The sequence below is a fragment of the Lissotriton vulgaris genome, chromosome 3_1 (assembly GCF_964263255.1).
Source record: "Lissotriton vulgaris chromosome 3_1, aLisVul1.2, whole genome shotgun sequence".
Classification (NCBI taxonomy): Eukaryota; Metazoa; Chordata; class Amphibia; order Caudata; family Salamandridae; genus Lissotriton; species Lissotriton vulgaris.
In genome coordinates, this window is record NC_141689.1 from 166764364 (window position 1) to 166792176 (window position 27813).

Genomic DNA, 27813 nt, shown 5'->3' on the forward strand with positions numbered 1-27813 from the left:
TGATTCTGTTTGCAAAATACAGGGTACGCTCCCGTTTATATGCGCAAGTCCCTGGCAGGGTGGGCACCTGTCAGGGGTTAGGAGAGTATAAATACGCAGGGTAGGCTCCTGCTATCTAACTAAAAAGAAACACTGCAATGAGCGGGGTGGGCACCCGCGCTGATGATCGAAGGGGGATTCCCACGCCGGAGAATCCCTCGGAGAGGCGAAAGCAGCTCCGGGCTGTATTTAAAAGTAAGAGTGCTCCCAGCACTCAGGACATAGCTCTCCTCTGGCGCTTTTAGAGGCAGAGTCCAGCAAAAGTCTTTTAGGAAGGCAGGGGGGCAAGTCTGGGCCCAGGGGCCAGCTCACAGGGCCCTCCAGGCAGGGAGGCAGTCCCCAGTGGTGGTCCTCCTGGCGCCCTGCAGCAGCAGGCCCCCCTCAAGGTTAGGATCAGTAAGAGAACAACTTGTATGGGGTCACAGCCCCTTTTTATATACACATTTCCTTTGTCTGAGGGTGCAGGGTGGGAGGAAACCAGTCGCAGCTCTGTTATGCTCAGACCCTCTCCCCATTCACTGGCCAGGCTCGGGACATCAGACACACCACAGGGGGTGGAGCCAGCATTGTGTAGGGAAAGCCCAGCCCTATTCAGGTCCCAGGTGCACTCCTCCCACCCATCTGGCTGTCAATCTCCCTATACACCACCGGGGCAGACCCATCCTGACTTTTGGAGCCAGGCACACCAGCCAGTCCCAGCCAATCACAAGCCAGACAGCCAATTTACCTCTATTACACAAACAGGCCAACTTCTAGAAGTGGCACTTCCACACTAGACACATTAACGCCGCACACATCATCGCGCAGCATTTAATCACACGAGTCCGCACATACCAAACTCAACCCTGCACTCCACACGGATCAGGAACTAACATGGACACATACATTCCCCATGCATTCCTATGGGAGGGCAGGCCAATCTCACCACACGCACTCAGAGTGCGCACGCACTTTACACTGGGACACAGTGAAAGTGTGCAGAAGTCAAAAAATAACTAACACCAAGTCACATTAACAAGAAAAAGCAAAAAGTTTAAGGGTGAACCTGCCAGAAGGGCCAAGTCCTACACTCCTGCACTCGTCAGTTCCATATTACTGGGTAACACCATCTATAAATACCAAACTAAGAAATACTGAAGGCCGATCTCATCTTTGATCTAATGACAAGAAAAGAATGCACCTAAAAATACTCCACTGGTTCCTATGCCGGGCCAAAGCACAACATAGTAGACAAATGCCTCAAGGGAACCGCATCCAGTCAAGTTATCTAATTTCGTACCCATTCGAACCCCATCCCACCCTGTGTCCACGCTCAAGTCCTAAACATCCCAAAAATAGGAGTAACGGATGAGAGGAACAGACAATTTTTCCATCTATTCATGGTTGAGGAACAGTTTCACTTCTTTGTTCTCATGCCACTCAGTACCCTCTGGGCACTACTATTTAAGCTGGAACTCACAATCCCAGTGTGGGTCCCCCAGGGGCCCTGATAATAATCATGTGTTCAGATGATATAGCATTCTATAAAAAAATTTCAATATCCTTCTTTTCTCATTTCTTCTGGGGTCTGTCGAGTAACTGAATCTAAGTAACCCGTATTCATGCTTTCAACACCCGGCTCCGCCTCAAATCACAACGGATCCTTTGTATCGAGAACGTTGACTTACGCCCCAGCCGAAGGAAGTAGGAGCTCAGGAGCCTCCCGGCCTCGTCGTGGCAGCTGTAGTTTCCCACCGCGGACAAGTCTGCGTTGAACAGGACCAGGCGTCCATGATCAGCAAGGAAGCGCACTGGGAATCTGGGAACGCCGTTGAACCTCCACTGCACCACAGAGCTGTCAAGGGAAGCAGAGGAAATCAGAATATGGTTCCATTCAAATGCTAGCAAGAAGTCCTAGAGATGGAAGCTGAAAACCGAGATTTGTTATGTCAGCGGTGCACCACAAGAAAGGTTCATATAGAACGAAAGCAATAGAGTAGCATATCCTGTCATTCTTCCTTAAAATTTGAGAAAAATTGAAAACTATGATTTGTCTTACTCAACGGCTGCTATTTTTAAAAAACTTGAGCACAAAGATATAAAACTGTCTTGCAAAATAACATCTATCTATCTAAATGTGTAAGGCTGTTTAATTTCACATTATGTATATGCTACAGAACACAACCAAAGCAGGAACAAAAACTACAGGCAGCATCAAAGAGAAAGGGGCCTCCAAGAAGTGCATGTGGAACACTAGGTGCTCACCTTTAATTACATGCTTTAATGTACCTAGACAACATGCCAGGATTTCTGAGCTGCTGTTATTCAATAAAAACTGAAGAAAAACTCGCTTCTGTCTGTGTGCGCTGCAAGTCTCATCACCTATGAAAGTACCAGAGAGAACTTACCTGTCCCTAGACCTGCTGCACGATAAGCTCACGTTGCTTCCAATTGCCCCAAATTTAAAACCTACAACAAAAAGTGAAGAAACACATCAATGTATTAGTTAATCCACCATTTTCTCAGTCATCTTCCTCTTAAGGCAAGTTGTCCATGCTATTTCTTGCAAAGATGGACCTCACTGCCTCTGGTTTAAAACAAAGAGTTACTTTAGCCGAGACACACACAAGTAAAGAGCTATCTTAATAAAAACATAAGTGGAGCTCGGTAAGGGGCTGCATGGGGAAGCAGAGGAAAGGCTTGGGTCGCCCACGGAATCTGGAGAATGTGGAGGAAAAGTCTTCAAAGTTGAGCCGTTGGGGATGGGTTCAGGCAATGGATGGAAGATCCAAGGGGCCCGAAGGAGCACTTGGCGTGGAACCATCATGGTGGACAGGGAAAAGGAAGAGACATGAAAGCGGGTACAACGGAGAAGGGTAGAGAAGGAGATTCTCCCTGAGCTGTAAACAGTAGGACCATTAGGGGCTTGATATGCCTCAACAAAGTGCAAAGTGGTTCCTCAAAGCAATGCTTTGGTAAAGGGGAAACAGCATTGAATTTAGAAAGAGGTTTGTTCAGTCCCAGGTACATTTAAACCTTTATGGCACCCATGGGTGCAGTTCAGTGATGGAACAGCACATAAGAGGAGTGGACCTCTACAAGCACCTCTATTGATGGCCCTGGTGGATGCCTGGGTGATGGAGCAAATGGGTACATTTTGTCTGTCACTTTTCTTACCTTCCTCGCCCCATTCGGATGACGTCACTGAGGCAGAAACCAAGATGGCCTGCAGAACCACGATCAACCTGCCAATGCATGACGCACAGCGGGTCATCTGGGAGGAAATACAGAAAAACAGCAGACTGTTAGCTTTTAAAGAGTAGTAAATTACGCCGCCACACTCTCCTACACGATCGGTTTTCACCTATTGCAAACTGGCAAAATTGGTTGTAGTCAAAAATGACGTAAAGTGGTATTACTCGTACAGATAGAATTCTGAGCAATCAATGCATACTCACACACATGAATCACCAATGCACACTTCTTACAGGAAATTACAATAAGAAAAAAACTCTTAGTGATAGTATTGAAAGCAAACAATTACTACATTTTGTATTATAACATGAGACAAGTGTTCAAGCAGGGAGACAGCGTTTACAATGCTGGTAGTACCACGCGGGTTGATAACGCAGAAGTTACATCATCTGCGTTGTTACAATGCATGGCATTACATCGCAAGTCATTTCAACGACTTGCGCTAGGTGGCTCGCCACACCAGGGAATGTGTTGGATTTTAAATCCAACACCTTCCCTGCTGTTGCGCTAACTGGAGTAGGAATAGTAATTTATACACCTTCTAACTTTGAATATCTAGGAGTTCAGCTCTCCACAAATGGTCCCAACCCCATCAAATTCCACGTCATCTATCACCCTCCTCGTAAACATTTACAATTTGTTGAAGACCTAGCAGGCATAATATCGCAAATGTCTCTAAAAGACAGGGGCAATATTATATTAGAAGACATAAGCCTGCACCTGAACAACACGAAAGACCTCACAATACAAGCTCTCTCCACCCTTCTGGAAGTGAACAATCTCACCCAACATTGCAACATGCAAACGCACTACAAGGGTTCTACCCTTGACGCAATCATCTGCAAACATAACACACTACCTCTGTGCTCTGTTCAATCAATGGACTGGCCAGGTCGTTATCAAATTCTCTTCTATCTCAATACCATCCATCATCATTCATAACAATGCAGCCGTCCCGAGCCCTGGGTAAGGAACATCCACCAAATCCCCCAAGCGGAGCTATAAGCATTAGTGAGTACCCACATTCTACTTCCACCGGACCTATCATCTTCCGAGGACCTCACTGCCTACTACAACCCAAAAATAACTGAACTCGTGGAAACAATCGCCCCCTGAAACTCAAGAAATCAAGAAATTTCCCCTCCAGATCCTGGTTCAACAAAGACTTCAACAATGAAAGGAGACAACTCTGTTTAGCAGAAAGAAACTGGAGTTAACAACCGTTGCAATCCAATCTCTCGATCTTCCAGGCTTAACACCAAAAAATACAAAAAACATATCTTCAAGGAAAAATTCACCTTCCTCCAAGATCAACTTGACAGGTCTAGGAACAGACCCAAAGACCTATTCAACATAATCAAACAGCAAACCTCCTTCTTTACCCAATATTCAATTAACAACTATTCAAAGCTCTGTGGAGAATTTGCTACGTTTCACTGAAAAAATATATAGAATTGAACTATCTCTTGAGCCACCCAACTCCCAACGCTGCACCAAAGATGACCCCTATGGAAAGGGTTCACCCACAGCACTACCATCAATGAATGGATGCCACCCCCTCTCTCGAACACAGTTCACCAATCCACACCCCTTGCAATCTAAAAATAATGCAACCTGGTCTAAATGTAACTGTACCCCTGAAGAAGTTGTCTTTAAGTTACTCTCCAGCATGAAGTTGGCATCTCACATCTCGAACCCCTCCCTGCTGTGATTGCAAAAAATCTCAGGCACATCATCTCTCCTATTAGGACCATAACCATCAACTCCTCCCTATCGAGCGCCTCTTTGCCAGCTCCCCTCAATCGCAGTCAAGTCACCCCCTCATCAAAAAACTGGACGCCGACTAGAACAACCTCAATAGCTAAAGACCTTTAACCACCCTCCCCATCCTTGCCAAAACCACTGAAAAATGTATGTTTGCCCAACTCAACACACACATCGAAAAATACAATCTGCTTGACACCTTCCAATCTGGGTTCAGGAAAGGCTGCAGCACAGAGACTGCTATACTAAATATCATGGATGACCTACAGAGATCTTTGGACAATGGGCAAGTCTGCCTCCTAGTCCCCTCGCCCCCCTTAAACACAGTCAACCACAACATCCTCTTACAACCCTCTCACAGCAAGCAGGCATCAACTGACTGTCCATCAGCGGTCTAACTCCTTTCGAAGCCAACACTCACAACTAATCCAGCTCAACAACTGACCCTGAAACACAACACACGTCTCACAAGGAGTCCCTCAGGGGTCAACCCTGTCTCCTGCACAATTCTACCTCCACATGGAACCCCTTGCAATGATCCTAAGGCAAACTAGAATAGTCTACCATCTATATGCAGATGACCCCCCAAATCTACACGAACATCCCGTCACTCAAAGACATCCAACACCTAAATAACAATCTTCCCACAGTTCAAGCCTGGCTGAACAGCCACCACCTCAAACTAAACCCAGCAAAACTAAAGCCCTTCTCATTCATCCCAAAGAAAAGTCCATTCCCATAGACAGCTGGCTCGGCAACCTCACGGCATGAAACTACAAACAATCCATTTTGAACTCCATTAAATCTCTGGGGATTACACTTGACTGCCACGTAAGTGTGAAAGACCATATCAGTGCCTCTGCAAAAAAGGGCATGCTACAAGCTGAAAAACCTTTAAAAACTCAAACCATTCATCTCCATTGAAACCCAAAGACTGTAGTGCAATACTTAGTCCTACCCCAACTGGACTACGGCAATGCAATGGTTGCAGGAGCCCCACAATCATACCTAGCCTCATTGAAAGCTACACTCAATGCGGTGGCTTGGCTTATATTGGGGGCTATGCTCTTTGACCACATCACTCACACGCTCAAAAAACTCAACTGGTTTCAAATCGAGGCCAGGGCCATACTAAAAACTGCCTGAATAACTCACAAAGCACTCTACGCTGAAAAACGAATCTACCTCAAGAAAACTGCCTGAATAACTCACAAAGCACTCTAAGCTGAAAAACGAATCTACCTCAAGAAAACTGCCTGAATAACTCACAAAGCACTCTAAGCTGAAAAACGAATCTACCTCAAGGATAAATTATCCAAAGCTGATCAAAAGAGACCTGCACGAAGCTCGAACGGTCTACTCTTGATTCCTTCAAAATTTAAGAGAGAGACATCTTGAAACCGCTCCTTCTCTGGGAATGCTCCTAGAATCTGGAACTCCCTACCCAAGGACCTGCTGGAAAATCAATTCTTCCCACAAGTCAAGAAGAAATTAAAGCTTCTACTCTTCAACAAATACCTAAACACAACCTCCTATAGCACATGACTAGCCTGCGAGCAACCTCCACACACCCTCTAAATAAATTTGTGCACCACTACTGTGCCTCTAATTCTACCCGTCCTCACGAGGCCTTACCTCAGCTACCTCAGAACTACATCATCGATCTATACTGCGGTCCATTTTCGTTACTATGTACTTTTTTTTATGTACTCCTCTGGTAAACTTGTATAATTGCAGCTGTACTCTGTAAAGCGCTGTGTATTTATGTGTACTGTAACTACCTCAAAATTGTATCAGCAACTTTCCCTAATGTCCTTGTATACCTTCAAATATGGTCACCATGTGCCTGTATTTACTCCAAATGTATCTTACTTAGTTGCGGCTTCTGCAATTCCTTCTACACCTTGTCACATCCTGTCACTATGTATCTGTATTTACTCCAAATGTATCTCAGGTAGTTGCCGCTTGTGCTAACTCTCTGAAGCGCTCCGACGCCCTTGGGTCAAGTTTGCGCTATACAAAACTCCGTAAATAAAGGATTGTAATGCGACAGCAACCTCATACAGCTGTACTGGAAATGTAAATATTATTTAAAAAGGAGATCATTAGAAATAAGCTGTCCCATGAGACAGGAATCAATAAATAGTAGGATGCGATATTTATGCGATATTTTGCACTATATTTCTCTGTACTTATAGGCCTAGATGTATCATCGTTCTCATTTGCGAATTCTTAATAGCGATTTTTACCGAATCGCTATTAAGAATTAGCAAAATGGGATGTATGTAGAAAATCGCTTTTTTTTGCGATTCCTTATGATTCCTAATTTGCGAATTCGCACGTTGCGAATTCGCAAATTAGGAATAATTTTCCATTCATTCCTATGGGCCAGGAGGCCCATAGGATTGATTTTGAAAAAATTCTCAAATTGCGATTTCGCTATTTGCTAATCGCAATTTGAGAATTATTGCAAGGGTGCAGGGGTGTCTCATGGACACCCTGCTGCACCCCTCAAACTTACATGTGTGTGCATATGGCGCACATACATGCCCTGTGGGCATGTATGTGTGTCACATGCCACACTCAAAATTGGCACATTTTGCTTTTGTAAAGGAATTCGCAAATTAACACGAACCTCAAGTTCGTGTTAATTTGCGATTCCTTAACCTGAATTCGCAAGAAAAAAAAGCTTCATACATGGCATTTAAGGAATCGCAAATTTGCGATTCCTTAAATGCTTAAGCAAAATAAGGAATCGCAATTTATTGCGATTCCTTATTTTGCTAATTTTACATACATCTCAAAAAATGCAAAATGTCCGTTTGCGATTCCTTAAGGCCGAAATTCGCAGAATTTCGGCCTTAAGGAATCGCAAAAGGCTTGATACATCTAGGCCATACTATCTTATTGTGGCCCCTTTCTTTAGTTATGACGGAATTATGCCATCTGTTGCAGGTGAACTCTGGAGAGGTAAAGCCACTGACAGCCAATCAGAAGGTGAGAATAAGCGGAAGACGCAAGAGAAGGGTGGGTGCAGTCATGGGCAACCTCTTACTCCGTTGCAGTAATAGTAGCAGAAGTCGGCTTCTGTCGTTGTCTAGCGCGGGAAAATGGAGTTCAAAAGTCCATGGGAATCGGGTCTGTGTGTTAGAAAGGAAACGGCTGGCTGAGTGTGTGCTGTGTGGGTGGTCGCTTTGGTTTTGTTGAAAGAGCATGAGTGCTGGGTGGGAAGACTCCTAGGGTAGACCCGATAGTGAGCGGGAATCAGGCCCATGTGTTAGGAAGATAATGGCTGGCTTTATGCGCTGGGCGGATGGTTGCTTAGGTTGTGCTACAAGAGCACGAGTGCTGGGCGAGGACTACAAGGGTAGACCAGGTAGTAAATGGAAATTAGATCTGGGTGTTAGAAAAGAAACGGCTGACTGTGAGTGCTCTGTGTGTGGTTACTAAGGTTCTCTTAAAAGAGCATGAGTGATGGGTAGGAGGACTCCTAAGGTAGACCTGGTAGCAGTGCTTAATTTGAGCCGGTGGTTTCCAGTGCTCGGCAGCGGCACCTAATTGTGAACCCCAGCACTTATGACAGTTTGCCACATGGTGGTGCTGTTTGTGTAATTTAGAGATGAGCAGAACAGAAGCTGTGTATTAAATCAATATACATGAAAAACGATTCATTCCTGCCGCACAAGACATTGCTATACCTTTGGGTTCCTGGAATAGTCTGAATTGTCACAGTTGTAAGAGTGCGATGGTTAATAGTTGCATAGGAACTGTCATTGGCAGCTCTGGCAGGCGCAATGGGTGGTTAAAGCTGCAGTGGCCTCCTGACGAGGGCTCTGGCACATATTTTATTACAAATTAAGCACTGCCTGGTAGTGGTCTGTGTGTTAGAAAGGAAATGGCTGACTGTGTGCACTGGGTGGTTGTTCGGACAATGTTACAAGAGTATGAGCGCTGGACGAGAGGACTCCTAGGGTAGACCTAGTAGTGAATGGAAATCAGGGCTATGTGTTAGAAAGGAAACGACTGACGGTGTGTGCACTGTGTCGCTTACTTGTATTACGAGATCACCTGTGCTGGGTAGGAGGACGCCTAGGATAGACCGGATAGGCCATGAGGCTGCCCAAGGCTTTTATGCTGATGGGCAGGAATGTCCTGATGAAGGACGCTAGCGGTGAGGTGTGCCTGGAGGGCAGGGTTCGCTCATCGCGTGGTTCTTGGACAGGGGGTTACCATGGTATATGGCTGCCAGGACTCAGATCATGTTTGGTGGCCACAGGTTGCCCATGGGCTGTGAATTTGGCAGGTGGTTATAGGCAGAACCGTGTGTGGCCAGACAGGTGACGGGCATGGTCTGGACAGGAGATCACCCCAGATGTGTGTACCCACCACCACTGCATGCCACCGCTGGGGCAGTTCAAGCACTCTGTTGCTTTGCAGCTAGATTTACAGCCTACATTGGCACACACATGTGCACCACCTGAACCAACCGCACACAGGAGAAAAGGATACACGTGACCATGGACCTATTTAAGTGACATAGCTTAATTCAGGGTCACTTTCACCGAGCACAAAACCTACCCCGCCTCCAAAGTAGTGAGAGGACACGGAGTCCCTCTCTGTACCTCCGGGCCCAGCGCCTGCTCGGACACTGGGCCGAGCCCCCGTGCACCCTCACAGCCTTGCCTGCTGCAGCGCGCCAAGAAGCGGCTGATTCAATCCAGCCGCATAAACACTGATTCGGTTGCTGCAAACACGGCTCCAAGGCCAGGGAAGATTGACGTTTAACATACTTCGGAAGAAGGGGCCGTTTATTAGGGACCAGACCCTGGGCGTCCAGGAATAGCTTTTGCATTTCTAGTCTGTGTTCCTTACAGTTTGTACAGAAGCCTGTCAGCGCCTATCCGAGGATGGACTGTGAGGTCAGTAGCAAAGGGTCAGTGGTTCAAGGCTCTCCAAGGATGGACTCTGAGGTCTGTAGCAAAGGGTCAGTGCTTCGAGGCTCTCTGAGGATGGACTGTGAGGTCTGTAGTAAAGGGTCAGTGTTTCCAGCCTCTCTGATGGTGGACCGTGAGGTCTGTAGTAAAGGGTCAGTGCTTCCAGGCTGTCCGAGGATGGACTCTCAGGTCTGTAGTAAAGAGTCAGCGCCGATCCGAGGATGGACTCTGAGGTCTGTAGCAAAGGGTCAGTGCTTCTAGGCTCTCCAATGATGGACTCTGAGGTCTGTAGCAAAGGGTCAGTGCTTCTAGGCTCTCTAATGATGGACTCTGAGGTCTGTAGCAAAGGGTCAGTGCTTCTAGGCTCTCTAATGATGGACTCTGAGGTCTGTAGCAAAGGGTCAGTGCTTCTAGGCTCTCCAATGATGGACTCTGAGGTCTGTAGCAAAGGGTCAGTGCTTCTAGGCTCTCTAATGATGGACTCTGAGGTCTGTAGCAAAGGGTCAGTGCTTCTAGGCTCTCCAATGATGGACTCTGAGGTCTGTAGCAAAGGGTCAGTGCTTCTAGGCTCTCTAATGATGGACTCTGAGGTCTGTAGCAAAGGGTCAGTGCTTCTAGGCTCTCCAATGATGGACTCTGAGGTCTGTAGCAAAGAGTCAGCGTTTTAGGCTCTCTGAGGATGGACTGTGAGGTCTGTAGTAAAGGGTCAGTGTTTCCAGCCTCTCTGATGGTGGACCGTGAGGTCTGTAGTAAAGGGTCAGTGCTTCCAGGCTGCCCGAGGATGGACTCTCAGGTCTGTAGTAAAGAGTCAGCGCCGATCCGAGGATGGACTCTGAGGTCTGGAGCAAAGGGTCAGTGCTTCTAGGCTCTCCAATGATGGACTCTGAGGTCTGTAGCAAAGGGTCAGTGCTTCTAGGCTCTCTAATGATGGACTCTGAGGTCTGTAGCAAAGGGTCAGTGCTTCTAGGCTCTCCAATGATGGACTCTGAGGTCTGTAGCAAAGAGTCAGTGTTTTAGGCTCTTTGAGGATGGACTTTGAGGTCTGTAGTAAAGGGTTAGTGTTTCCAGCCTCTCTGATGGTGGACCGTGAGGTCTGTAGTAAAGGACAAATGCTTTCACCTTCTCTGAGGACAGACCATAAGGTCTGTGGTTACCAAACAGATGTTCCAGTCTCTGAGGATGGACTGTGTGGTCTCCAGTAACTGTCCGTGGCGCCTAGGGTAAGCGCCAACTCTCTGAGCACAACCTTAAAGAAAACGGGATCCGTTTTTATCAAATGTTTTTTAGTGCCAATAAAGTTTGAACAAAAATTGCATGAAATTTCTTCATTTATTTCATGTTCTTCTCACATGAGTTTCTTTTCAAGAGGTTACATTTGTACATTCCATATTTGCATTCTGGTGTCCAAAATAATTTTGCATTATAACCTCATCTCCCAATGCATTTCGGACTATAAATCCTTCATCAGGGGTATTCTGTAAAACAATAATAAGCAATCTAACAGACATTGCATTGATTAAGCGTTTCCTGTTTCTTTTTTAATTGAACATAACAGACTCTGTCTGATTATTGACACTGCAACATGCATTTAAATGTACAGTTTTTTTCGGTGGATCATACTTAGATTGCTTATTATTGTGTTACAGAATACCCCTGATGAAGGATTTATAGTCCGAAATGCATTGGGAGATGAGGTTATAATGCAAAATTATTTTGGACACCAGAATTCAAATATGGAATGTACAAATTTAACCTCTTGAAAAGAAACTTATGTGAGAAGAACATGAAATAAATGAAGAAATGTAATGCAATTTTGGTTCAAACTTTATTGGCACTAAAAAACATTTGATAAAAACGGATCCCGTTTTCTTTAAGGTTGTGCTCAGAGAGTTGTCGCTTACCCTAGGCGCCACGGACAGCATTTGGATTACCACACCTTTCAGTCAGGGGGTGATATCTTTGATGCACACTACAGCTTTGTATATCTAACCAACTAACGTGGAGTGCGTAACCCGTACCTTTAAGTCTCCAGTAACTGGCCAGCTCTTTCAGCCTTCATCAATGGATTGTGAGGTCTGTAGTAACCACTTAACTCTTCCAAACTGAGGAAGAACAGTGGGGTCTGTATTAAGCACTCCGCTCTTCCAGCCCCTCGAGCGGACCGTGAGGTCTGTAGTAACCTGCCAGGTCTTTTGGCTTCTGGAGATGTCTTGTGAGGTCTGTAGTAAGCACTCCGCTTTTCTTACCTCACTTACCATGAGGTCTGTAGTAAACTCTCAAGCCCTTTCAGTCTTTATGGATGAACTGTGAGGTCTGTAGTGAGCACTTTACACTTCTACTCTGTGAAGGTGGACTATGAGACCTCTAGTAACCTGCCAGTCTTTCGCATTTTGGAGATGGCCTGTGAGGTCTGTAGTAAGCACTCTGCTTTTCTTACCTCACTTATCGTGAGGTCTTTATTTATCCCTCAACCCTTTCAGTCTTTATGGATGGGCTGTGAGGTCTGTAGTGAGCACTTTACACTTCTACTCTGTGAAGGTGGACTATGAGGTCTGTAGTATTCACTCAGTTCTTCCAGTCCCACCGTGAGGTCTGTAGTGAGCACTTTATTCTCCCACCCTCTGAGGGACGACTATGTTGTCTGTAGTAAGCACTCCGCTCTTCCAGCCTCTGAGGGCGACCTTGAAATGTGTAGTGAGGAGTGTACTCACTTCTCCTGACCTGTGAGGACGGTCTGTGAGGTGTGTAGTACCATGTCTGTACAAGAGGACGGACTGTGTGGTCTGACGTAGCTTGTCAGCTCTACCAGCCTCTGGTGACATATTGTGAGATCTGTAGTAACCAGTTCGTTCTACCAGCCTCTGAGGCAGGGTCAGAGGTCATTATCGTCTGGTTGGCAGTTCAGATGACGTCACGTAACATAATTTGTATTTTAAAAGTGCACGTTCAACCATGGAGCATCATAGTGCTGAACAGAAAATGTTTATTGCTATTCAACGGTACTGATTTTATCGACCTCGGAAAGATGAAAGGAGGAATTGTCCTGTTCGGATTCAAACCTGAAACCTCAAAGCCTGTTACAGATTTCTGCATTAGGCGCATTAGCTCACTGAGTCATCAGACCCGGAGCCGGTCTTGAGAAAGCAACAAGAGGAATCTGTCTCAAAATTGCAGCATCACATGTATTCGAACAAGCTGGCTCTGTCCCGCTTTAAAAACTAGTTTCATGTGATTTTTGTATTATTAATGATTTATTAATGTTGTGTGATTTTAGGTAAAGTGGGCCTACGCCCTCGGGCCTCTTTGAAACTACCTTTGGGGTTTGGCAGGAGCAGGGCAGCAGGACAAAGAAACTTCTGTTTTTCTCAAACCTACATGCAATAATTTTTATATTTTGTTGCTGTAAAGTGCCTTGATGGCTGTGTTGCATGAAAAGTCTTCTAAGTGCATATTTTAAATATTTGGTACTAACAAGATGCCTCATTGTGCTTCCACGTGCTATGTCACTTGTCTGCGTCCATTTATTAGGACCGAGGCATACTTACCTCAGTGTGGACACAATGAGGCGTGTGTACACTCGGAGGGCTTGAAGTACACAAACACCTCGCTTGTGCCCCAGGCCACGCCTGGCAGGAGTAGCCTGCTCTGCCCAGCCGGGTCCACATACCGTGCCCGTCCAGCCAGACACCACGCCCGCCGGCCCAGGGTGTTTTCTGCATTAGGCAGAGCAGCGGGGACGCCGAAGAGAGGCCCCTTCTGTGCACACGGATGTCTGCTCTTCGGAGGCGCTGAAAGGGCTGGTAACCGAGAGCAGGTCTCACACCGGAGGATTAAGACGGGAACCTCACACCCCCATGCTAAATATACACAGACCCACGCGTCACCCTTGGTATGGAGCGCGAGGCCCGCCACACGATGGAGTGTGCGGGGGCAGCAAAGCCACGGGTCCACGGTGCTCAAGATCACACAAGGAGCTCCCCCTCGCTAAGGACGGTGAGCCTTCGCGGTCGAAAAGAAACTGGGAAACCAGGTTCGAGTCTCGGTGGCAACGGCTTAACGGCCTGTGATTCTGGGAAAATCACTTCATCTACCCGTGCATCCAAAAATGAACGTGTAAGCGCTATATAAAACTGCAAACTATTGATAAAAAAAAGAGAAAACCAGATTGAAAATTACAATTCGATTAACGAGGCAAGGCTGGTTCAAGGTCTGCACACCAAAACGAGTCCGTGGCCGGCCATAAATACCAACATTTGAAGTGTGTGGTGTACAAGGGATGCCAGTGCTTCTTGGTGTAGGCACGCGCACTGCACCATGCGAGGTGGCACTGCAGGGGGTTGAACCCCCTATCTCATGATGCACAAAGCACGTGACCCGACGAAGTGTGCGCTCTCTTTTCATATCTTCGCTTCGAAGCACTTGTTGTACACAGTCGCAATGAAGGCCAGGCCAGGAGTATAAGGCAGGCCCCTGCAGCGCAGGGAGGCCCCAACACCATTCAACCCAAATGCACATGGATATCTATGGGATACCGGAGACTCGGGGCCCCTGGTCTCTGAAGGGTCCCCCATCCGTTTGCGTTAAACCACGGATGCACGCAGAGGCAATGCCAACCCTCAAACTGCAAGAAGACACCGTATAGGACGCGGTGCGAGACCCGGTTTTATTGACATTGCTGCAGAGTTTCCCCAATTGTTGTTACTTCCCATATACTTTTTATTGGGCACACCTGAAGTTAACATGTGCATCGAATATTTGTTTAGTATACCCATCCACAATCTGGGGTGAACCCCTTCCATTTGGGATAGGCCGCCGGGTGTAACTGATCAGGGAGAACGAATAATCACCCCTGCAGGTTACAGCTGATGCTTTTCGGGAGATCATAAGTGATTTGCCCAGAATCACAGGATGTTGAGCCGAATACCATGTTCTACTGCAGGTAGGCGCATACCCCTCTGTTGCAACAAGAACCTCCATTTATTTAAAATGCGATGCGATGCCCAGTGGAAGTTGAGTCACAAATAATATATTGGCTATCGGATAGTCTGTGTTTCATTGATAAAATGACATCGATACATTATTCTCCATGAAAAATTGATAATACAAGGTTGAAATTAAGTCTGTGAGATAAATGCCCATCACACAGCTCGCGCGCCATGGAAACTCTCTTCAGATTTCCCCCTCGCAAGCAATGTACTCACACGTATCATTACACCAGGGGCGTGTCAGAGTGAGTATGTCTTGCAAAGTAATTGAACATGGGCAGTGTTCGAAGAGCACCGTCCCGTGCCCCATACAAATCGAGTTTTACTTCTTTCAAGGACAGGAGTAAATTAGTATGTAGGGCACAACTAGGAGTGACTACCCCACACTGTGTGGGGATCTCTAGGAAGCGGGTTCTTTCATGGGGGGTGGATGGAACTATGTTCACAGTTCCCTTCTCTTTGCAGTTTTCGGACATTCCTAAAATGCCCGCGATACTCCTTCGACAAAGAAAAGCGAAGCATTTGTAAAAGAATTCCAGAAGTACTCCTGGAAACCACGACATGACACCTTCAACGCCTGGTCACGGTAGGAAGCGTAAGAATACACGTGAAATCTTCCCACAAGCGCCCCGCTACTCCTGAGAATTCCAATCTCCTCCAAACACAGGAGTAAATATACAGGAGTACTTCACATCGAAGGCTGTAGATCCACAGCGGGGTACACATTCCTGCGTTGTCTGTACAGAACTGAAACATTCCTCTGCGGTGCGGGGCTCTGCAAGCACACGCGGTGGCATGTGGCGGCCAATCGAAAACAGAAATGTTATACACGGCATAATGACAGCTCCATTCCGGGCAATTATCTGCTCTCTAAACTGAAACAAAAATGTCAACAAGAGGCGCATACTTGAACTGTGCTGTCAGGGTTAAAAGGGCGCAATGAATGGCTCCACGTCTCCCGGTCTGATGGCTTCAAGCCAACACCCAGTTACAAAACCAGCACATGTCGATTCGGCTGATAAGGGATGCTCGAGGTCTCAGCGCCTGGAGAGCAATAACTACTGACCCGTGCGGTGCTGACGACGAATCCCGTGTCAGACAACTCAAGTTTCCAGGTCCAATGAATGACTATCTCCGTCAAGTCAGATGCCTCTGCGTTTTGTTTTGTTTTTGCAGTTTTTATTTGCAGTTTTCTATAGCGCGGACTCGACCCGCAGGTATTGTAGCGCTATATACGAGCACCAGTTACATTACCCAAGGACACATTAGGGACACAGCCTGCGTTTCTGTACAGCGCTGTCTTGCGACAACGCCACCCCGCGGGGCTAGAGAGTCTACAAACACATAGGGGCAGATTTACAAGCCCCTTGCGCCACTTTTGCGTCACTTTTTTGAAAAAGAGTATACCTAGGCTGTCTCTTCCGGAGAGTTGAGGTATGTGAGCGAAGACCTCAGTGTCTCCTGAAAGAACCAGGTTCCAGGAAGGCCCGGCTCCATTTCGGTGCTGTGGTGCTGGGACTACGCTGACCAGTGACATCAGGGGCGGTATTATAGATACGGCGCACTTACAGTGCACCTGTCAAATTTTGCGCCAAGCGTGCTGTGTTAGAATGAATGAACTGCCCCAGGGCAGCCGTGAACTCGCACTGTCCTAGGACAGCCAATACACGTGAAATACAGAGCAACTGTTTAAAACCTGCTCTGTGTTTCACTATGCAAGTGTCAAGCCATCTGCACTTTTAAGGGGGATTAGAGGTACCCTTGCAGGCACGCGCAGTGAAAGACAACACTCCCTGCAAAGGAGTTGTTTAGGGGGGATTCATAGACCACCCTTCCTCCCTCCCAGAGGGCTGCCTTTAAGAGGCGCACTGAAAGTGTGCCACCAGTTTGTGGTGCACTTTCAGTGCACCTCTTAAAGTTTGCTTCTGCGCCTATGTCGGTTATACGGCACTTTCATGATAGGGCTGGTGCATCATGTGCATCAGCGCTTTTTGTATTACAGAAGGGGAAGCGCAAGTGTTTGCGGCCCCTTCTGTAAATATCACTGTGCCCTAGGGGTGCTCAAAGTGGGAGCATATGCACATGGCACCCCGGGGCACAATGTATAATACGGGCCCACATCTCTAAAAACATGGTGCTTTAAAAAGCAAGTCTGTGTTTATGAACAAGCTAGTGTAGCCATCAGCCATGTTAAAATGGTTAAAAAATAGCCACAATGGCTGCCAGTATCATGTGTATGCAATGTTACATATGTACATGCATGCAAACACATGGTGGCCATTTTGGAATGGTTTAATTCCAAGGTTCAAAGGATGACTGCTGTGTCGTTTGTAAACAAAATGAATGTGCTTGGAGGTAGAAAAAGAAGAAAGCAAGTAGGCCAGTAGACCTCACCAACTATGCCCCTATCACCCCTAAAAAAATAAAAAATAAAATGCTAATAAAGAAACCGGGAGCGTGACAGGGATGGAAGGGGCAGAGAAGTATGAGATGAAGAAGTCCAGTAACGCACAAGAGGGGATTATAAGCAAGCATTGACAATGCCAATAGGTGTCACCTGTGCGTTCTATTCCACTGCCCATGCCTGTCACTCACTGTGCAAAATAGTCAGTCGATGAAGTGGATTGACCTATTACTCAGTGTTGTATGATGTGTTGGGGATGGGGCCAAATTGTGAATGACACTTGATATACCCAATGGAAAAAGAAGGCTAACTGGAAGTCCATATATGTAAGTATACATGTATGTATTTTTTAATGTTTTCTGTTTATTGAAACCATGAGGCTGCTGGGACACTTTTAATTGGTCTTTACACCAGATTTTAAAACAGCCACATTATACAATAAATAGATGCCAATGTGTGAACTACTTTTTATGTCGGCAAGATATATTTTGGGCTTACCAAGAACATAGAGGGGCTTGGAGGTCCATCATCGCTTATCATTGGTTGGTTTTCCTGTCTCTTTTACTTGCCTACTTCTTAATAACGTCCCAGCTTGCCAATCCTCTGTTTGTCCCTCCTATTGAGCATGCCTTCTCCTTAAAGGACAGGCTTCTATGCTTCCACTATTTACTTTTCCATTACTCTTTTTTTCTTTTCGGTTCAGCACTTCACAAGAGTGCATGTGTTTTCCAGCGGTCTCTCTCATGTACTTCTGCTCCTCTGCACTCCGTTTTAATTACTGTCACTCGTGTGTTTCTCCCCACCCCCTCCATGTTGTGCTCCCTCTCGTTTACTCCCCTAGCGCTTTCTTGCCAGTGTTGGTCTACCCCACACAATTGACGCTGCAGTGTGACCCATTGTTTATTCTCCCCCCCCCCGCCCTTCGTGTTTCTTTCCCCACCTGCGCCCTTCTTCTGTGTCGCCTGTTGCTTCTCCTCCCCATCCTCTCATCGTGTATTGCTGTCCACACCTGCGCCTTCCATGTACTTTGCCCACCCACACCTACAAAAATGTTTTTCCTACATTTTTCTTTTTATTTGCTAATCTAACTCAGATTGGCATAAAAAAAAGAAAAAAAAATATGCATAATTTTGGTGATGGAGGATTGTGTGGTGCACTACGAAATGGCGTGGCCAGCTGCATCAAGGGCTTTTTTTCTTATTTAGCCATGCCGGAGAGCATCAGAGATGCCGAACAGCAGATCTAAAACTAATGACCACTCTAACAGGTGTCAAGGCAAAACCTATTGGCCTTATGTTATAATCTTCTATTTCCATTATAGAGTGTGGAGCTGTCTGCTGTAATGTTCCACACCCGCCAAGAGGTCCACACCCGCCAAGTTCTGTGGGGCCCTATAGAAGAGCCGATGGACACTGTAGCCAGTGGCTGAAAGGGGCTGTCCAACGGCCCATTTTTGTATGTATACATAAATATGGTGTGATATGTTTTAAGTGATAGTGTGTGACAACAATGGCAAAATACCAAACAGTGATAGCTCTCTACAGACCAGAATTTAAAAAAAGAGGAAACCAAGAAACAAATCGATTTCTTATAATTGTTCAGGTGTTTGTAAAACGGAGAATATAAATGTCCTTCTCTTTTTAAATGTGAAAGAGAAGTCTGTGGCAATATGTGGAAGATAGGTGTAAGCATAATGTGATATATGTAAGCTTTACACCAAAACAGTTAGTCCATTTTTTTTAAAACAATCAGAAAAACATCGTGGAAATCAGCTTGTTTATTATTCAAAATAAAAATGTTACTCATGCACCGATTAAAATCGATACTAGACATTTACGATGACGTCTAAACAATGCCTGACTTGCACCTTTAACTACATTTTCACGATTCCTCAATTATTTTTCCCCAGTGCAAAATTCTTTTTTCACTATGCACGGCGGCAAAAAAAGTTGTGTCCCATTCTATGTTCCACAAACAGCAGCGGATTTTTATTTTTGCAACGCTGCCCATTTTCTGTAACGTTGCTTCAAGGTCACACCTCTCGCAGGTGTCCCAGGCGGCAGGCTCGAGACGTTTCAGAAGAGTCAGGTGATGTCTGTCTTATTGCACAAAAAAGAACCAATGCAGAGGTGCCGAGTTGCGAATCCACATCTGCACTTTTCGTCCGTCGGAGAGTAATTTGTAGTTACTTGGACTGTGGTGTTCTCCAAGCATGAAGCCTCCCTCCGCCTTAAGGAGACCAAACCCGCTCTCTAGGGAGAAGCAAATCCCCTTTGAGGTTCACAAATGCATTGCACAAATGCCGAGGCACGTCCAAAATCAATCAAAATCTGTAAAAAAAAAAAAAAAAGCATTGCCCATCATCGTAAGGAAGAGGATGTCCGTAAGTCGATCTTTGTTTCCTTCTGTAAAATATCCTTTATTTCATATTTAAAAAAATCCCATTAGAAACAGACAGCCTCTCTGCCTGGAGCACTTATGCGGCAGTGTAAAGAGACAGCTACCAGCTTAGAGAACAAGCCAGAACCTGAACAAACTAAACAGACAGCCAGAGATGCTGAGTGAGGAGAAAGTAAGCCATAACGGCCCTCCACGGGTCACCGACACATCACTCATGGCTCATGGCCTCACGCTGGCACGCCCTTGTGCGGCATGAAACCCTTCCGGTTCACAGTGCATTGGGACGATGGACCGGAAGCGGTGCCTCTGCTGGGCAGGCCAAAGAGGAACAGGTCAGCTACCACTACTGGCAGATGGGCAAAGGGCGCCAAGAAACACGCCTCTAGCCACTGCCCAGGCTTCCTGCGTTAAAAGCACTTTCCTGGTGGAACAGAGGACTCTTGTTCTTTCTATTTGAAGATAAATTCACGCGACAATGGCTCGGGCTCTGCTTTGTTTGGGAAGTGGATGCTGTGAGCGATAACAAGCCTTGTGACCTCAGGGCTGAAACCCAATGACGCCGAATGCGCTGTATAGCCTGTACTCATGTATGTAGTGTATTCTGGTAGTTTGAGTGGTTACCATTTATTGCAGTATTATCCTTGTACATGTGTATGGTACCCTTTTGTAACTTGCACACGTCACTTTTCTCTTGTAACACACTGTTTTGCTACCTCTCACATTTTGTTTGCTGGTGGTACTTGCACAAGTGCCACCATTGCCTACGTAACGTTTGTTCTTGTACCTCTGTGTCTAGCATATATTGCAGTATTATACCTCTAATTGTACTTTGTTTTCTCTTGTAACCTGCACACTTGTCACTCTTTCCTCCTGTATTGCACTGTTTGCTAACTCTTGTATTTTGTTTGCTCACAATTGTCACTTTTACCTCATGTAACTTATCGTCTGCTTTTGTAATTTTGTTAATTTGTAATTTTTCTGTTCCTATTGTGAAGCGCTCTGACTCCTTCAAGTAAAGTCCGCGCTATATAAAAACGCATAAATAAAATAAAATAAATAAAAAATACGTGGCATGTGCGCACGCACACATGATGACAACGATGCTCGCCCTGGGCTAATAAATGCTTTTGTTCCTCTTAGCTGTGCTGGCAGTGTGTTCTCTTCCTCCTGTCCCCCACGCAGGGTGTCTAGCACCTTTACTGAGGCTATAGAGTTCCCACCTCAGTCACGGGAACCTGAAGCAGCCCTGCATGTTTTCTTTTGAGGTCGCCACGTAGTTCCAGGTCAAAAAGAAACATTTCCAGTCCTGAGCTATCCAATGCAGCCATCATCAGAGGCATCATTCCAATGGAAGCAAAACAGGACTACAACTCCCAGAAGACATTCGGTTGTCATATGCAAGGCCAGAACAGAAAGCAAAGTGTCCTAGTGACATGGAGCGAGATGGCAACCCCATATCTCTGCGAATGGCCCTCGCCCCTAATTTATCAATAAATACCTCCGACTACTTTTCTTCATGAGCCTACCCACACAAAGCTCTTCCAGAGCACATCACACAAATTCTGCTTGTTCTACTGCCACACCGATAACCCAGACAAAGCTCTTCAATGCACCTCAACTTTATTCTACGTTAACACTAGGATACAGACTCGGAGCCCTGCCAATGTACCTCGGTCCTAATGAATCTTTACCACACTTTATATTAACACTCAGCCTTAGACCTAGAGACTAGCCCGCCGATGCACCTGCCGATGACCTCCAAATCCCCACCCAGGATTGGGAAGTGGATTTTGCAGTGGCAAGAGTATTTTTTTTTGAGGAACACAAATGAGGTTCCTAAAGCCCCGCAGACTATCCATCACATCACCGTTGGTCGGCCATGTGGGAAGACGAAGCAAATGCTTGAGAAACACAAGAATTTGTAAGATTCTTGGTAGATCGATCTCACCGTCAGCCCATATCACTGAAAGGGAACAAAAGTGTTACGGAGGTGGGTGACTGTCTACAGCTGGCTCTGGAAGCAGTCTAACTCGGATGCTTGAATACCCTGAACATGCATGCCTCCCAACGAACCTCTGGGTCAGCAAATATTAGCATCTCTCCATGGCAGAAGGGTTTTTCTTGAAGAGGCTTAGGTGGATGACCCATGGAGCCACGCAATGAGGGTGGTCCAACATGCTGACTTGGGACATCAAGGAATGGTGAAAACTAAGAGCAGGATTACGAACAGAGTGGTTTACCCATCTAGATGAGGTATTGGAGCACGTGGTCAAGATGTGTCAGAAGTGGAAATTTATGGGGATCCTTGATCCACTGCACCAATCATCACAGAAGATTCACCAAAATCGCGATGTATTAGAATCAGTGCGGACGTTGGTAGTTTCCCAGATGGTCGGTGCATGCTGGTAGTGATCAATGACTTCTCAAAATATCCAGAAGTTGAGATGTATCTACCACTTTTGCCAGTGAGCTAATACCTAAATTACAAAGATAACGGCTATGTATTTCATGGTACGAGAAAGAAGGACATACAATAGACACCCCCCCTTCCTTTCTGAGGTAAAAAGTGACTGACTATCTCAAGTCACTCAGTATCAACTAACAGAAATGAACTCCCCATTGAGTCCAGGCTAAAAGATTTCCACACAATCCACATAGCCCAGGGAACCCATCAAATGGGCACTCCAGTCATTCTTCAGGGGGTACCAACACACACCCCATATAGCCACTGGTCGCTCTCGTAGACAGTCATGCATGGATTGGCCCGTCAAATGGGAACCCATCAAATGGGCACTCCAGTCATTCCTCAGGGAGTACCAGCACACACCCCATATAGCCACTGGTCGCTCTCGTAGACAGTCATGCATGGATTGGCCTGTCAAATGGGAACCCATCAAATGGGCACTCCAGTCATTCCTCAGGAGGTACCAACACACACCCCAAATAGCCACTGGTCGCTCTCGTAGACAGTCATGCATGGATTGGCCCGAGTAGTGGATGAAGTCATTCTGCATCACCCAAGTTGGAGTCCAGACAGCCAGAGTTAAGAGTCCATGCTGTAGAGAAGGAAAAACCTTAGTGCCACAGTCTGCTGGCATTGCCTGGCAAAACTGAACGATCGGCGGGTGGGAGACCTGGTGTTGGTAAAAGACAAACGTCCTGGCAGCTAGTTCTGAATCCTGTTTGAACCTTTCCCCTACTGAGGTGTCTAGAGCCATGGCACCATGATGACCACCCAGAAAGGTGATGAAGACCTCATGAAAATGGTATCCTTTCCAATCCTTTTCAGGGCACAGAGAATTGATGTCCTATGCAGGTAGAATGGCTGGTGCCCAAAAGAGATATGGTGACCCTCGCCAGCAGGGTTCTTCCTAAAGCTGTTGGGGGGTGGGGTTCCTCGTCCTGAATGTCTTCTGCAGAATCCAGGAAAGGGTCGGCTCCTCAGACCCCAAGCCAGAAGGTTGAGAAGACTGCTTCTGTCCAAGGACAAAGGGTTTCACTGTCTCAGAAATATCAAGTCTATGTTCAGTAAAGCGAAGTGGTAGACGTAGTGTTGTAAACTGTTATGGGGTGTAGGAACGTCCTGTGGGTTGGGAGCAACATAGTATTGCATGCATGCAGCACAGGACAATGTCAATAGTTAGAAAAGCGCCCCTGCCCTTGTGATAGTAGTTGATGAGGTCGTGTACAACATGGTTTGTTGAATTAAAAGGTTCACCCCGTGCCTGAGTTCCAACCATTCGAGGTGTCCGTACGTTCCTCCACCGCATACTGGGCAACCCCACCGTGCAGACCATGCAAAGCACTTTAGAGTGGATTTTGCTAGTGGTCGCCAGGTTTCATTGGTTTACACATTTCTCAGTTTAAGTGCCTTTATTTACTGGGGTAAGTTTACTTTTTCTCTTAATACTTTTAACATTCAGAACAAGCCGTTATCGTGGTCTATTGGTTTGATAGGAAGTATGGAAAAGAGATCTGATTTTGGTCGCCCTGGCTAGGAAAGCTTGCTTGAGGTTTTTCATTCCCTTTTTTTGCATTTTATATTTTCGAGTCTTCATTTCGAGCCAGCCAGAAATAGGGCTGGTGTTGTGAACACAGGATTTAAATGATCGAATAAGTCGTGGTTGAAAAGGATTATTAAGGCAACAGTGGTCCCTTACAAATAATAATGCTTAATCAATAAATATAGACAAAGTTGTTGCTATATTTGAAAATGACATGCCCAGCTGGGCAGAGGTCTTGGTATTTACTTTTCAATCATTGTAAAACATGAATAACACACAATATACAAGACAGGGCACAAGCCTGTACCCAGTCAATCACACAAGAAATATCAGGACAGGGAACAATTAAAGGGAACGAACAAAAGAGCTTAGGCAAAGGCGTAACGTTCTGTAAACTTGTTAATCGCACAGTTTTGATTATAAAACAGAACAATATTGACACCTTCACACTTTTGAAGGGCAAATAAAACATTCCATGTGTGTAAGGTGCTCATAGTTGTCGACAGCGTTTCGATCCGTTTAACACATTCTACGATCTCATCAGAAAGATGTTCCTGGGTAATCTGGTTATCTTTTAGTTATTTCTGCCAAAGTTACAGTTGGTGATGGGTGGTTGTTTACAAAGGCCAACTAGGGCAGTCTGGCATTGAGGCAGCAGAGGACCAGTCCATCACCGAATCCCTGGGGGATGGGGGAGGGGGGACAGCACTGGCTTGTGTAGGTTTATGTACTCTTTTGACCCCCTTGCACCAGCAGATGGTGTCAGCCAGGTGAGAAGATTCACCCCCAATTGAGAAGAGAAGACCACGCTGGAGTTGTACTGCTGGCAAAAATGTACAGTTCGGAAAAGACACCCCCAAAAGGAATAAAGAATCCTGGTCTGTACACGAGGATAGAATAAATGCATCACTTTGCTAGTCGTGGAGTGAAACCAGGCAGGAGGGTGTCCTCAGCTGCACCCATAAATGGTGCAGATGAATAGAGGCGCTGTTGTGCTCCAACTCTAGTGACATGTAATGAAAAATGAGTGTGGCTCCTTGCTAGCATGATGGAGGCCATCTATTACACCTCCGGTGAGGTCATACACCTATTCAGGATCACTGAAGAGCTGTGTCCACTCCACATTCTCGGGCCTTCATCTAGCTGCCGGGGTCGTTCTAGACCAGTGATACTCCACGTACAGCCTGGGGGCCGCATGCAGCCCTTCTTACCTTTACATGCACCCTCTGGTCAAGAGCAGCACTGGGCTTACGTTTACGTGACTAAGCACTAGCATAAAGAATATGTTAAATAAACCAGCAAGCATTTATTTAAAGGTTAATTGAAATTCAAAAAAGCAAGTTACTAGGGTGTCCTAAACCACTTCTCTTTAGGAACACCTTCATTTATAAAGACATCTTGCAGTAAAAGTATGATTAAGTCCGCTAACAATTCATTAACATGCAGAACCATTTCACCTTACTACATCAGATTATCAGTGCACTGAGAAGGATTCTTTTTTTTTAAGTGATAGTTGTCAAACATGACTTGAGAAACATTCATTCTTCCCTACACCCTGATAACAATGCCAATAATGTACGAAGAAGCAGGTTAGTTGTCATGTGCACTTTTTGGGGTCCGAGGTTTCTATTATAAATGAACAAGATATAGTTTATTACATCAAACACTGGAGAAGGCTTTGTACAGTGCATATCCTGAAGTCATGCATTTCGAGGTCTTCATATGTGATAATTTAGAAGAAGGAGCGAAAGTGAAATAAAATAATTGGCTAGGATCGCACACTTTGGTTAGGCGGAGAAGTTGGAATTAATCCCAAGTTTTTGGTTTCACATTGTGCAATTCAGACACTAAATGTATACGCCTAGCTTCACTTGCACCCACCTTGCCACACATCCCCTCCCCAAACCCCGACCACCACCTTGCCGGGAGAGGATGTGGTTTGACGGCTAGACTGCCAACTTTGGAGCTGGGATACCAAGGTTCGAGCCTCAGGGTCGACTCCATATCCTGTGATTCTGGCCAAATCACTTAATCTCCCCGTGCCTACCAAAATAAATTAATTTGTCCTTGTGCAACGTAACTGGTGCTCATGTAAAGCGCTCCAATACCTTTGGGTCGAGTTCGTGCTATATAAAACTGCAGTCATTTTTTTTTTAAATGCGCCCTCGTTCACATTACAGACCGAATTTGTGACCCCTAGGAAAATGTTTGTGAGTACCTATGGTCTAGCCTTTTCCATGCTCATGACGAGCCGTCATGAGGCACGGTGCTCCGGTGCTCATGACGAGCTCAGCTCGTCATGAGCCATGGAACGCTCTGGTGCGGGGATAATTCCCCTGCTGTGCTGAGCGTTCCACGGGAGGCGGTTCACCTGTGACGAGCTCAGCTCGTCATGAGCACAGGAGCGCCGTGCCTTGTCATAAGCATGCGGGGGCTGTGCGCGCCCCCTCCCCCCCAGCACAGCGGGGGAATTACCCCTGCAGCGAAGGGGTTAGACTTTAAATCTACCACAAGCCCCAGAGGACACCGAATCACAGGCCTGGATTTCCAGCAGCAGTTACCAGGAGGTTCAGTAACCGGAACACGTGGCAGGCAGGGTAGGCCGGCCTAACTCAGGAACGTCACCAACGGAACTCCGCGCACAGGAAGTGCAGGGCAGGAATGTGATGGGCCGAGCTGGAGGCACAATGAGGTGGAAGGAATCCAAAACAAAACAAATCGGAGCCTGGCACGATTCTCAGAGCGACCGCAAATAAAAGCAGAACTATTTCCTGCGTAAATGTTGCTCATCGCTTTCAATTCTTCCCCCCGAGGCTGCCTGTTTGACATCTGAGCCGCACCCGAAAGCTGCGGTTTTTGGGACCGAGAAAGCTAGACGTGGAGAGGGGTGCTGCACGCGGAAGATATGCAGAAGTGAATGACTGTGGTAAACAACGGGTTAATTTATAGCCCAGAGAGATGCATTAGCTGGTGCCCGCCAAAGAGAGCTTCTAAGTAGACTCACACAAATACACCGCAAAATACACACACACCTCTTCCTAGAAAATGAATTGATGTCTGTGAAACAAGCAGATCTTTGTTCTAATCCCAGCGCCACAAATAGCCAGTCTTTGTGATCCTGGCCAAATCACTCTCTTTTCCGGTGTTTCAGAACCATATCATGGTAGATGGTGGAAGTCCTTGCAAGAAGCGAACTCCTAAAAGCAGATGCTACTTAAAAGTGGCCCTTAATAGGAGATCAGGCCAGGGACATCGTAAGGATTTTGGGGGCCCTAGGCAAAACATATGTTGGAGGGCCCTGTTCTGAACAGCTTTGTATTTTATGATACAATTTCAGCTCTTTCATGTACACTTAGAGCAGGTGCACAGTCAAACCGGTCCAAATTCTAAATGTGTGTTTTTAGTATTGTAGGGTGTCGCATGAAATATAAACACAACATTTATCTGCAAAATGCCTATAATCGACTCTTACGCATTACTCACATTAAAAATAAGTTAAAGGAAAATTCTATTTTAAACAATGTATTTGAGAATTATTCAAGGTCACTAGAGCAAGACTCTGCAGAACAGAGCTGGCTCTACCAGGGGGGCCCTTAAAAGGCTGGGGCCCTGGGCCATAGCCCCACTTTGCCCAAGCCTTAAAACATCTCTGCCATGCATGTATACATGGGTTTATTTTTATGAGAATATTATTAGATTTTATTTCAATGTATAGTGCTTTCAAATTTAGGTGTATGCTTCAAGCAAAATCAAGTTGAGAATATTCCACCCCTGAGTCTAGGATCTGCAGGGTGTAAATTATATACCCTTCATGTCTTTTAATGTTGTAATGTTGCCCGCCACTGGATTTAAAGCTGTAGGAAAAATAGTAACACTGTGCACCTGTGTGGCAAACACCACAACCGAAGTGTCCTTGGACTCCAATAACAGGTGGTACTTTCTGCCAACCTGATGTGCTGAATCCATGGCAGGGAGGCCATCTGTGAGCTTGATTACACTGATCTCTGCAGCAGGCGCATTACCCACTGACCTAGCAGGCAAGATCATAT

General features: G+C 46.0%; 1 protein-coding gene across 2 annotated transcripts in view; it reads right to left on the reverse strand.

Moving 5' to 3' along the window:
• Nucleotides 1-27813, reverse strand: part of IL11RA (interleukin 11 receptor subunit alpha) — a 648138-nt gene that overhangs the window by 120382 nt on the left and 499943 nt on the right. For both annotated transcript variants that reach the window (XM_086960265.1, XM_086960264.1), the window contains 3 exons: nt 3196-3292; nt 2427-2487; nt 1707-1873 (listed from right to left, as the gene is read on the reverse strand). In XM_086960265.1, the coding sequence (XP_086816391.1) occupies nt 1707-1873; nt 2427-2487; nt 3196-3292 (325 nt within the window). The remainder of the gene's footprint in view (nt 1-1706; nt 1874-2426; nt 2488-3195; nt 3293-27813) is intronic.